General features: G+C 39.5%; 1 protein-coding gene across 1 annotated transcript in view; it reads left to right on the top strand.

Moving 5' to 3' along the window:
• The window catches only part of rgs3a (regulator of G protein signaling 3a), a 148,266-nt gene that overhangs the window by 8,072 nt on the left and 127,553 nt on the right, over nucleotides 1–12,641 (top strand). The window contains exons 3-7 of the mRNA XM_079363578.1: nucleotides 4,655–4,705; nucleotides 6,601–6,659; nucleotides 6,764–6,858; nucleotides 7,076–7,144; nucleotides 10,188–10,248. Coding sequence (XP_079219704.1) covers nucleotides 4,655–4,705; nucleotides 6,601–6,659; nucleotides 6,764–6,858; nucleotides 7,076–7,144; nucleotides 10,188–10,248 — 335 coding nt within the window. The remainder of the gene's footprint in view (nucleotides 1–4,654; nucleotides 4,706–6,600; nucleotides 6,660–6,763; nucleotides 6,859–7,075; nucleotides 7,145–10,187; nucleotides 10,249–12,641) is intronic.

Raw genomic sequence — 12,641 nt, 5'->3', positions numbered from 1 at the left:
CAGGCCAAAGCCTTTAGAAATATGAATTGTGCTGTCTTGCAGAGACTGAATTCCATGCTGGCTTTTGTTTTCTTTGTAGGCGAGTAATAATGCTGTTCTGTCCAGTCTGTTAAGGCATATTTTCATCTGACATAGAGGTGTCTCACTCTGTGATATAATGGACACAATACATTTTATAATGGACACAATAAATTTTGCTCTTCAGATTACAGCTCCATGTCACTGATTTTTGGCAGCCAGTGTAGAAGCAAATGAGGTTCAGGAAGTAATATAACAAGCCATCCCGTTAACAGAAGTTCACCTTGTGTGGCGGCCATCAAATCTGCTCTTTTGTCCCCCCTTGGTTCAAATAGGATGAACTGGCAATCACCCGAGATGAGAACTTTGAATCCCATATGCAGAGCAGTTTTCCAACTTTGCAAAATCCGCCCGTTACAGAACACTGATTAACTGCAGTCTCTTCTTTGCCTCCTTTCTGTCAATAATGGCTGCTTTATCTGTCACATAAAGACCAACAGTGTCCCCTGTATGGGCCATACAGGGGACACTGTTGGATGCTGGTGGGGCAAAGGGTTTTCAAATGTAAATGTGACAAATAAGCAGCAGAGTCTTTGAAAACAGAAAGAGAAGAAGTGGGAGAAAACAAAGAAACAGTCAGAAAATAACCTTCTCACGAGCCCCCGTATGGCCCTCTTTTCCACTGAAGATGTATTTTGGGTTGACATTCTGTACTCCTTCCTGAGGTTTGTTTTTCAAAACTTATTTCTAGAGTGGTAAAAATGCACCTTATGAAAGAAGGCAACATGACCTTGGTGCCCTTTTCTTTATTTGGGGCCTTGGGTTGTTATCTGCCTTGCATCAGGGCTGAAGCCTCAGAGCTGCGTTGTAGCGCAGCATCATTCTGAGTGACAGCAGCGTGACAGGGACGCTGTAACAATAACAAAGTAGGACAGCGATTCAAACATTTTGTTATGTGACGGAAAGTGGCAAAGTGAAATGTGCTGTTGTGTTTGGAAGTAGAACCCCCGCCCCCCCTCCCTCCCCAACAAATACATTTTAAAGTTCATCTTTGACATGTGACTAATAGCTGCATGTCACTGTTGTCATTTTTGCAGGAAAAAAAAAGCCGCTGCAACATTTTTAACGTTTTCCACTCAAGTGGAGCCCTATTGTGGTTGTTACTTATGAATGTGGGTCCATGAATGTGGTCATGTAGTATCAGAGGAAGTGGAATAAATAAGTGATCATTTCATTTCTTAGTGTAAGGAAAGGGAATAGTTTGACCTGACTCCAAAGTAAACACTAGAAAATTAAATCTTGGTTGTTGTTTTTACAGTCTCAATATTAAATATTTGCTCAAGCACTGTATTTGAATCTATCATCTTAATTGTTTCCTGTCTACTTATCTGTCTTTTATTACAACCTATGCTCCAAAAGTAATGAATACTTTTGTTGTTAGGGGATCTCATTATTTTTTTTTACAGCTGCCATAAAGTTTCATTTTAGACCTTTTATAAAGCTGCTTTATTTTAATGACTTTCTACTCTTCCACTGTGTAGAGGTTGTAACGTTACCTCCTCATGTTCACTGAAGGCCTGTTTTTCTTTGACCTTACTTCACCTGGACGAAGCATTTGTAAGTGTGCTTTCTGCGTAATTCTGAAGTGACAAAGCCGTGCATGTACAAAGCAGGCATAAATACTAGTAAAAAGCAAGGTTCAGTATGCCATTGTTAAAAAGGCATGCACAAGCGAGAAAGTTTAAGTACTGGGTGCTGGACAAAACCCCCCCAAAAAAACCATCCAAAGACAAAAAAAGTAGAAGCCCCAGAAGCTGCACCTACTAAATTGAATTTAATGGAAAATCACTTTGGCCTCTGAATTTCTCATTAAATTCAATTAAATTGGAGCAGCTTCTACTTTTTCTATTTGGCCTTTGTACCTACAACTGCTTTAGCTGGACGACTAAAGAATTTCTGTGTTTTGTCTGTCTGTCCTTCTGTCATACTCTTGAATGCAACATCTCAGAAACACTTGAAGGTAAACTCTTTGAATCTGAAAGAGACATTCGCTTTGAGATAAACTGATTTGTTTTTAGAAGGTCTGTGGTCAGAAAACTAGCACCTTACAGACACTCTTCATTGTAAAACACCATTATGCACAGATTTTATTTCTCACCATGCACTGTTTAAAACATGGACGTGGTATGAGTTATGTCTCCAACTCTGATGGATGTTTACTCTGAGTTTAAAGTAAGACAGGGAAGCTGTTTTGTTGCTGTAGCCTCTTTGGAAACAGGTTTAAAAGTGATCTCATTTAGGAATTCAGTGAAAGTGAATCCTTCAGCTTAGACTGGCGTTGGTAGGCTGAACATGTCACCTCGGAATATGTTCCACTAATTTGTTTTAGCTATTGCTTTTTGGAGGTTTAGTAATTGCCAACATATTTACATTCACTGGCTCTGCGCTGCTCCAACATGAAGCAGACTTTGGATGGTTTTGAATGACATCTTTCCACAACTGTTGGGAAGGATTTGGTCCAGACATGGAAGTCTCAGGGACAAATTGTAGTAACTGTTCCTGAGGCACCATCATAAGGTCACATGATAAAGCTAGGGGAGTGAGAACGTATTTAAGTAAAGGCTCCGAATTTTTCAATTTCAAGGAAACATCTACATTTTTTTCTCACCCAAAGAAGTAAATTTCCAAACCTGCATTTACTCAATGAAATACAAAATATATTATACACTCATGCCATGTTGTGAGAGCTTGTGCAGTGTAGTGAGTGCGCAGTGGCCGTGTATCCATTCTGCAGCTGTGCTGGAGCATATCTGCTCTTGTGTCACGAGTGTGTTATCGTTTGAGCACGTATTGACCCACAGTGCTGTCTCGTCTGCCATGCCCTATTAATTCTCTCGTACTCTTTCAGCCTGTAACCTCTGCTTCTACAATGTCGTTATTCTACGCCTACAGGCCGTCTGCTTTTGAAAAAGACAGCTCTCTTTTCTTTTGGACCTTCTGTGTCAAAAAACCTCTGCATGTTAATCTTTAATTGGAAACATCAGATTATTTCTCACGTAAAACCAGTAAAAGAACCAAGACTCGTATATATGACACCTTGTTTGTCCATCACTTCAATTTGTGACATTGCATAAATACAAATGATCAGATCTGCTTTTACTGATCGACCTTTTGCACCCCTCTGTAACCTTATGCTATTTTTCTACAGCATAGAAATGTTAGTATTTAGTAGTCACTTGTCTTATAGCTGTGCTGATTTGTTGTCTTTGTATGCATTAGTTTGGAATGATACCTGCAGGGAGTTTCAGCCAGTTGTTGTTTCTGAGACTGCTTCGTCTGTACCTTCATGTTCAGACGTACCAGGAAGACATTTCAAACAGTGTTTTCACTTTGTTCTTACACCATGGCCAGAAGCACACAACCATGCCAAGTTCAGTGTGGGAACGACAAACATCCCTTTTACCCAAGCTCTGAAGTGCCAGCAGCGTTATCACACAACCAGGCTCTCACATTTTAGCTTTAGACTGTGCTCTTATGAGCAGGATTCATTTAAAACAGCACAAAGCCAATGTTAGTAGTGGCCATGTCAACACCGCTAATAAGTCAAAGCTAGGAGACTTACAGGAAAGGAGAGACACCGGCTGAAAGAAAGTGGGAGTGAGGGGGAGAGCACATGACAAATGATAGACACTGGCTTAAGACACACACGCACGCACAAGCACACACACACACACACACACACGCACACAGGCACAAGGGTAAGCACACATACAAAACAGCTGAGGAAGTATTCAGCTCTTTACAGCTGCCATGAAAAAAAACAAAAAAAACAACAACACAATATCACAATGTTAAAATACTGTGATAAAAGGAGGGTTGCAAAATTCCAGGTATTTTCAAAGTTGGAACCTTTCCATGGGTATTACTAGGAATTTATGGGAGTGAACAGGAATAAACCAGAAATTTACAAAATTGAAGGTTGGAACTTAAATATAGCATAATCTTGACTAAAACCAGCAGCGTTCATGCGAGCACACCTGAATATTCCTCTATCACCTGCACATAGCACTCTGCTTTCTGCTGGGCTGTTAAGGCCACGCCCCCTCCTTGCACCCTGCACTCTCCATCACATACATGGAGGATTTCTAGAACCCTCCACCACACTTTGAGCACAGAGACAAGTCATCAAGACAGCCGATAAATAAACTCGCTGGTATTTCCTCTACTGCCGTTTTGTTTTTGTTTTGTTTTTTTATGTTGTCAAGGTCAGCATCTGAGGATCCACATACAAATTGTGTTGTTTTGATAAAGAAAAAAGTCAAAACTATTTCCTTCATTATTGGGAAGATGAAAGGATGATTGGACATTTTGTGGTGCCTCAGTAAGAAGACTGTTTGCTGTCGAGTGGCGATGGGGAAATTGTTATCTCTGCTGGTTATGAGCTGGATTATTCTTTAACAAAATGACTAACTGGATCTTTGACTTCCTTTAAGTATAAGTTCTCCTCAAAGCTTGCTGCTGTGCCTTACCACTACACCTCAACAGAGGGTATTTCATGCAGTTCAAGAATATTTTCAATTAAGAACCCGATACCTGTCACTCTGTAATAACCATTTTCTTTCCTTTTTTCTGATAGGTCAGCTCAAGCTGTCAATCATCCGAAAGAATGAAGTTCTCGTTGTTTGCAGTGAGTCCTATTAAAAACTCTGTGGTGTTACTTAGTTTCTTCTGTTCATTTCATCCTAGTAGTACTTGTGACAGGTGAAATATTCATAAATAAAACATGTGAAGTTATTGGAAAGTGTATAATGAGACAACTTTTAACAACTACAAATATTATAGAAAGGATAGCAGAGTGTGAATCACCTGTCAAACTGGGTTCAGCAAAAGTGGTTGTTTACTTTGGTCTCCCAGCAACCACCGCTATGTACCCTTCTACTTTTGTTTATCGCTCTCCGTCTCCCCTTTTAGCGTCCTTTGTGTTGCTGTCATGTCTCCTGAGAGAAGAGCCACTTAGTCAACACATGCAAAGCCAAATGATTTTCTCACTATTTGTTCTTGTCTCGTCTTTGTTTAATAACACGTTTTTATCAAAATATCTTAATAAGTTGATTTACAAACATTAAGGGAACAAAATATATCAAGATAATGCATCTGAGTCCAACTCTGTCGTCTATAATCAATACTTCTCTCAAAAGCTGAGACGCTTTATGTCATCCAAGGTACTTGCTAAGTTTTCTCTCTATGTTATTGTACCTTATGTAGACTCAAAGACAAAGTGCACGTGAGGATCGGGGGGAGAATAGAACAGAAACGACTAAATGATGCACTCTTTACACATGTTCAACTGAGGTTTTGCTAAAGAAGTTAAGACGGGACGAAACAGCTCCTTTCTCTATGATTAAAAGTAAAAATTCTGACACTTCAGTTTAAAAGATTTACTTTGAAAACCTGACGGTTGTTGCTGCTTCCTTTCTCATAATACCAATAACAACAATCACACTATAAGTTATGTTCATAAAAACGTTTTAATCGGTACATAATCAGAATCAGATCAGAACTGAAAAAAAGTGGATCACTGAATCTCTATGTCCTGGTTTTGTCTCTGTTTCGTCTTGTTTTAGTTTTTCTTAGTGTTCTGTTTCGTTTCCCTGGTCTTGTGTTTTCGTTAGTCTTACGTGTGTTTCTATGTTACCTGAAAGTTTATTTCCTTTTTTAAGTCTAGTCTTCAGTGTTTCCTGTTTTATTTTGTATTATCTGGTTTAGGTTGTGTTTTCGGTGTCAGTTTTTACTTTGTAGCTGTCAGTGTTCTGGTCTTGTGTTCTCTGCTCTGTTTCCCTCCTCTCTTGATTACCCTGATTGTCCTCACCTGTCTGATTAGTCTCACCTGTGTCTGATTACCCCTGTCTATATAGTCTCTGTGTGTTCTTACCCTCGTGTCAGATAATTGTCTTATGTGGGTTGTCGTGGCCTGTTGTTTCTTCTCCCTGCGCCCTGTGTTTCTCCTCACTGTTTTTTTTTGGATTTTCTTTGTTTTTGCTGAAGTTGCTTTTTGGAAAGTTTTGGATTTATTAAGTAAGTTTTTGTTTTGTCTTTTGTTTAATAAATTTTTTATTCTGCACTTGGGTCCTCCTCTCTGTTTCCTACCCGCAAACATGACACTCTATGTGAAATATATGATAGCTACAGTTGAGTTTGAGGAAAACTTTCATCAATAAAAAAAACTTTTTTTGTGGCAGTTAAGCAGGTGTGCATGCCATTCATCTTCCCCAGTTTGCTGTTTTTGCACACTGCCCTGCACCTACAGTACAGGAGTGCAAACTGAAGCAGCTTGCCCAGTGTATATGAGAAAACTCTTCTACATTGATAAAAGCTCATGCACGTGTAGTCTGGATGATTCATTCTGAAATATTACACAGCTGAACACAAGATGAAACTTCACAGTGAAGTAGAGAAGTAACGGGTCAGCTGTTTGTGGTGGTGACAGGTTGACCGAGCAGCTGAAAACCAGCAGATGCACATACATAATTAATACGACTACAAAGTCATAATTAATTCACTTCTGTTTGTACGTGTTCACAGTTTTGGAAGCTCGAGGTATGGCAGAGGACAGCCGGGGGCCATGCCACGCCTATGTGAAGGTATGTCACACCAAAGAGAGACGCACAGTAAAAGCCCTCGTGGGGAATGTGATACCATTAGAGAGAATAGATTGTTTTTAATTTTCTTTGGCTGACCTGTTTAGGTTGGCATGTTTCCAGACAGTGATCCTGGAGGAAGACAGAAGACGAGGATGGTTCCTCACTGTAGGAACCCCGTCTTCTTGGAAACCTTTTACTTGTAAGAAGTCAGTCGTTTATGGTTTTTCAAGATGTGCTTTACAGTTTTAAGAACATTTTAAGGAGCAGTAGTTTCAATGAAGTTTCAACTCCACCACATATTATGAAATATGTAAGTAAAAGCAGCTAACGATCCCCTCAGATATTTGTAGTACCATCTTATTTTGTAAATCTGATACTGTTTAATTTGATGACTCTGAAGACTCCCTTTTTTCCAGAGATGTCAGTGAAGAGGATCTGAAAAAGAGACTCCTTCTCACAATGTGGAACTCTGACCCCACAACGAGGTACCTGCTGAGAATGTGGATATTTATGGAGGTATTATTGGTGCAAAATGATGTTCAAACGGATCCTTATCTGTGTAAATAGATGCAGAAATGTACATCTCCTGCATCTAAGCTTGTTGCTAAAAGGCTCATCGCTAAAAAGCAAGCGTCACTTTTTAACCATTTTACTCTGTCACAGATTTATGATCATGCATAACGAATGGACCCAAAGACTTCTCAGCCAACAATATTGATTTATGCTTGAATGAATTGCTTTGTTGCCGAATTGTATACAAGCCGTAGATCGGTGTATAGATCTGTATAAGCTTACACAGATCTTTTTACTCATTTACCAATTTGGATTTACAGATTGTTGAGCATCAATCGTAGCTCAATAGATAATGGTTTGTTGTTTTCGTAAAGGTGATAAAATAGTTTTCAAGGCATTTTATTGAAACAGATAATAATGTCACCATCTGTCCACAGCTCCCTCCTTGAGTAGTTAAATACGATTGTATTTGATTCTGCCGTATGTTTCGGTGTAACTCACCTTTAATTCGGCACGTCTGTTTTTGAATCTGGCAGAGAGAACGTGTTACTCTTGCCTCGACACACTGAACAGAAACAGGGTCATAGCTGAAGATGGAGGACATGATGTTCGGCTGAATGAGTCCAACACTCTGTTATTTGAGCACACAGATGAAAAGCATTTTTTTTGTGTGTGCTTTAGAACCACTTCAAACAGGTTTTTATGCAGTTTAGGGTTGTACAACATAAATTAAAACACTGTAATGCACTCTGTATTGTCTATGAATCATGCACTTCAAAGGCTGTGAAGATAAACTGTCTACAGAGACCGGCTTACACGAGTGGTTAAGATCATGGAATTATTTTAAAGACCTTTTTGGGACAGTTTCTGGGCCACAGATTAAGAGTCATCTACTCTTCTTTTGTAAGCAACTAGCTTCATTCACACCAAATGTCATTTGGAAATGCAGCAGGACATGTGTTTGCAATTGACCAGGCAGTATCTTTATGTATTTGCTTGTTTGTTGAACTGTACTGTTGCTGTCTTTATAATGGCAATGAGATTCATTGGGGGGGGGGGGGGTTCTACCCTCTATCTGGTTATTTAAATTAAAACAAGAAGACTCTTAAACACTCCCATTTGGTGAAAATGGTGTCACTACTAAAGTTAGTGCTCCTAAAGCTGTATTTAGAAGTCTTTTTCACGCCCTTCAAAGCCACACAGCGAAGTAATTCACACATAACCACAGATTTTCCAGATGTTCTGTCGAGCAAGGAATCGTAGTATTCCATGTTAAACCAGGGCAGCATCTGTTCAGCGTTAGCAGACTGATGAGCGGCAGTGATCAGAACAGCCATTTCCGAAGCTTTGTTCCAGATTTGCTCAAGGGAATGACCCTGAGATCTCAAACCTTTTGGAAAAGGTCCAATCCAGTAGACACAAGGACGGCGCACAATCATGGCATTCAAAGCAACATTGTTGTGCATGAAAAGACTCATTTGGACCTTTTATTGATTAGATAATAACGCATCTCTATCTTGTTTTTAAACTCTGAGCTGGCTGTCCCTGAGAGCAAAGGGAGTAGCAGGACAGAATGCAAGACGACAATGTGGGCTTCTTGCAATTTCCAGGAACTCTTATCACATTTCAAAAAATTCCCACCTGGCAGTGTTAAGAAGGCGCTGTCAGGTTTTTTTAAATTTTTTTACGAGCACTAATTAAATGGTTATATGGCGACAAGAACGTGCTAAGATTTCCCTCCCATGACAGGGATGTAAAGGCATTAAAGTTGCTGAAGTTAGAAAACCCTAGGGCTGTAAAAATTTATGACGTAAAACAAGATGCTGTTTTATCTAGCGTTTAAGTATGAAAGCTGCTCATGAAGCACCAATGTCTGAGAGTTGGACAAAAATGACCCTGTGGAAATGTGTGATTCCTCGAGTGAAACACGGGCGCTCCACAACAGTAGTCACCGCAGAGTTAATCACTGCGTCGCCCTCATCTACCACAGGAGCAACTTCAATTCACTTGTTCATCTCTGCTGTCTTAATGTGAGGAAGTTGTGTCTCACAGAGTCCGCAAATCCTCTTTAACTTCACCGCACGTTTACCACAATGCTCCTGCTGCCAAAACTAGTTGTATGGCTTTGAGTGTTCATGTGATGCACGGACACAAACCGTGACAACCAACAACAGAACAAATCTTTACCTATATGACAACCAAAGCCAAACAATGGCCATTTGCCGTGGTGGTTTCACCGTTATTTCTTGTTCAAAAAAGATCTAGTAGTAAATATTTATTTCGGTCCATGACCACAAAGCAATAAAACAAACATGAACTATAATAATAAATAAAAAAACAATTACGAAATGGTGTAGGATGAAGCCGAGGCCTGTCAGTGCAGCTGAGCTTTTTCGGTCACTGGCTCGTTCTAACAAGACAATGCCTTGAAACCTTAGTGGCGTTTGTTTGTGCTGACGGCCCGTTCGCTTTAAGAACAGTATCTGCAGCTGCATTAGGCCTGTCCAGCTGGGAGGCTGTCGGGAATAGTTTCTCTCATGTATGCATAATTAAACATCACCAGCCTTTTTTTTTTTTCCACCACCGCACATAGTCTCCCACCACTGTGATAATATATAGTCTGTAAATGTCAGTAGGTGTTGACATGTTCATTTAAATGCATTCTAAAAGGAGACCTTTTTACTGCTTCGAACGTTTTTTTGCTGCTTTGTTGATCATTAGAGTTTACACTGCCTCGAAAAGCACATTTCCACTCACGGGGATAATCTTTCTTTCAATTGTCCGGCACAATTACGTTTCACAAACTCTGACAACGAGATGGAAAACATTATAACATTTTAAACGACTTCATATTGATTAGTTTGTTTTGTCGGCCTGCTGGCTTTAGGAGGTTCAAAATAAAAACACATCATAAATCACCCTCAGTTAGATCACACCTCAGCTTTACTTTGGGGATTAATTGATTTTTTTTCTGCTTCTCATTTATTCTCTCGGTCTCCTCGTCTGTTTCCACAGGATGAGTGCACTGATGGGTTGCATGAGCTTTGGTGTGTGTTCCATTATGGACCCAGACAAGGTGAGTTTGAAGGGATTAAAAAAACCTTCTGTAAACACTGTCCCTGCCTTCTTTTTCAACTATTGACTCTTTTGTTTGCGTGAGATCCATTCATCGGGGCGTTTGAGATTTTAGTTCAGTTTGAATGAATTCCAGTGACCTGGATAGTTGAGAGGAAACACTTTGGGGTGAACAGTGTTGGAGCTTTGAAAAACAGCCTCCAGATCCTCGAGTAAAACACAGTGTGAGTCACTCTCTCTGCTGAAATGTTAAGAGTAACACATTGCTCTCACTGAGCGTCATGCCTTCCCTTCGCTGAATTTATGTTGCTCTTTTTTGTTTAAAACTCCAAGAATGTGGCAATTAATCATGACACTCTGTACATCTTTGAAAAAAAATAACACTGTTCGCATAAAATGTACAATATGGCCTGTTAGAGCCCGAAATATAACGATGACCTGAAATGTTAGAAAAAATGTTTTAAACTTTTTTCCCAAATTGTAACTAGTTGTTTCTTTATCATGACAAAAATATCTTGCAAAAAGTTACTAGGTTTTGGGCTCAGCATTTTGTTCCATTATCGACTAGCTGCAACATTTCTGGCTCTACGATGCCAACACGTCAACAAGTAGAGCATCCTAGTAGATAATATGCTGGGAAACATTTGGTTTCACTGCTTCTACAAAGATTACATCACTAGGTGAGTTGTTTTCTGTCAAGACACAACAAAGCTAAACGTTTGTTTCTTGTCTTGGTTGAGTTTGAGCTGTCATATCCTGTTGTCAATGCGCACACTGTGCGTTTCCTAACTGTTGCTCTGAGATCGGCTGCCTGCTGGTGTGAACTCTGAACTCTCCCACACACAACAAAACAAGAATCCATAGGTGTTTTTGTGGCTTCAGTATAACGTTTATCCTGTTACCTATCGTAGTTTGGAGTTCCCATGAAATGATTTACAGGTTGCTCTGAAAAAACAAAAAAAAACACAGACAGATACAGAGATAGAGATTAATACTCAAACATCCACAAAGGATTGCTTCATCCCACACCTCTACCATGATAAACAGGAGCACCAGCCTTAAGTCTTTGTCCCCAAGCAGTCCCGGGTGAAAGCAGATAAATGTGAGTTAGAATAGATTCTTCTCCTTTGTACACTTTATCTCAGCCTTTCCCCTTCACTCTTTAATTATTTAACTCTAATTTACCCAGCTCCTTCTCGATGCCGTTTCATATTTTGCTCCTGCAGGGTAAAAGAAAACGAAACTCCACGTTGTGGAGGTTAGTGCAGTCACTACTGTGAACATTTGTTATGTAATGCCTCAGCACCTTGTCATTTATTTAAGTTATTACATCAGAGTATGCATTTGTCTGCATTATTAAACCTCCATTTGTTTTTTTAATAGATATTTTCAGTATGCCTAAAGTATATAATATTTTCCTTGTTAAATTCTAGTTAATGAAAATAGACAGTCACAATAACCACAGACTCTTGAAAACCTTTCCAATCATTATGGTTACAGAACAGTTGAGAAATAGCTGTCAGAGAAAAAGACTAAAACTTCCATCCAAGAAAACATTTTAATAAGAGCTCTGCCTGAAAGAGAGAAAAACAAGGTTTAAAGTTTTTAAATCCCTTCACTCTTCTCTCTCGGTATATTTTCTTTGAGCTTTCACTCTTCTGCTAAATGCTTAAAAAGACTTATTTTTCCACACGCTATAAATTATGGCTATTTCTCTTTGATTCTGACTGGTTGTTCAAATATTTAAGATGGCTCTGAAAGGTACATGAGCTAAATATGCCAATTTGATTTACATGAGAAATGGTCTCTGCCTGCAGTTCAAACGCGGTTTTGTTCTGACTGTGAGTTTCATTGTTTGTTTCCCAGGCGGGCTCAGAAGACGCTGGGAATAAAAGTAATTTGGTGGAATGCCATTTAAGGCCATTAAAGCCAACAAGCTGCAAATTAAGCAAACCTCTTGTTTCTTTCTCAGTCAGTGTTCTTTGACGTTTCAATTAACGTCCTCATCGGTGAGCCAAACAAACCAGGCAAATTTTATTTGAGCCAGGCTTATGGCGTCCTTCCTCTATCATTTAGCCCTATGAATATTTAATTGGCTTAATATGCAAATGAGGCGGATTTAGCTTTGAGTCACACAGAGTTTTGTCTCATATTTACCCCCCCAAACACATCTGCTGTTTCCTGTTTTATTTTTCATACAACTCTTCCTTTAAACCCATCCCTTTCAGTTTCCCCTCCAGTGTGTTCCTGTTTTCATTCCAGCAGCATTTGGAGCGTATGAGTGTTGGCTGTTATTTTTGTTACCTGCTTTGCTTGCCTGTCACATCTTGTCATTTGTTTGCACCTTTTTGCCACTTAGTGCGCTTTACATCTCTCCCTCCATGTCCTGCTTTC

The sequence above is a fragment of the Symphodus melops genome (genome assembly GCF_947650265.1).
Source record: "Symphodus melops genome assembly, chromosome: 16".
NCBI classification, from domain to species: domain Eukaryota; kingdom Metazoa; phylum Chordata; class Actinopteri; order Labriformes; family Labridae; genus Symphodus; species Symphodus melops.
Note: the sequence above shows the minus strand (reverse complement) of the source record. Positions and strands in the feature narration are given on the sequence as shown.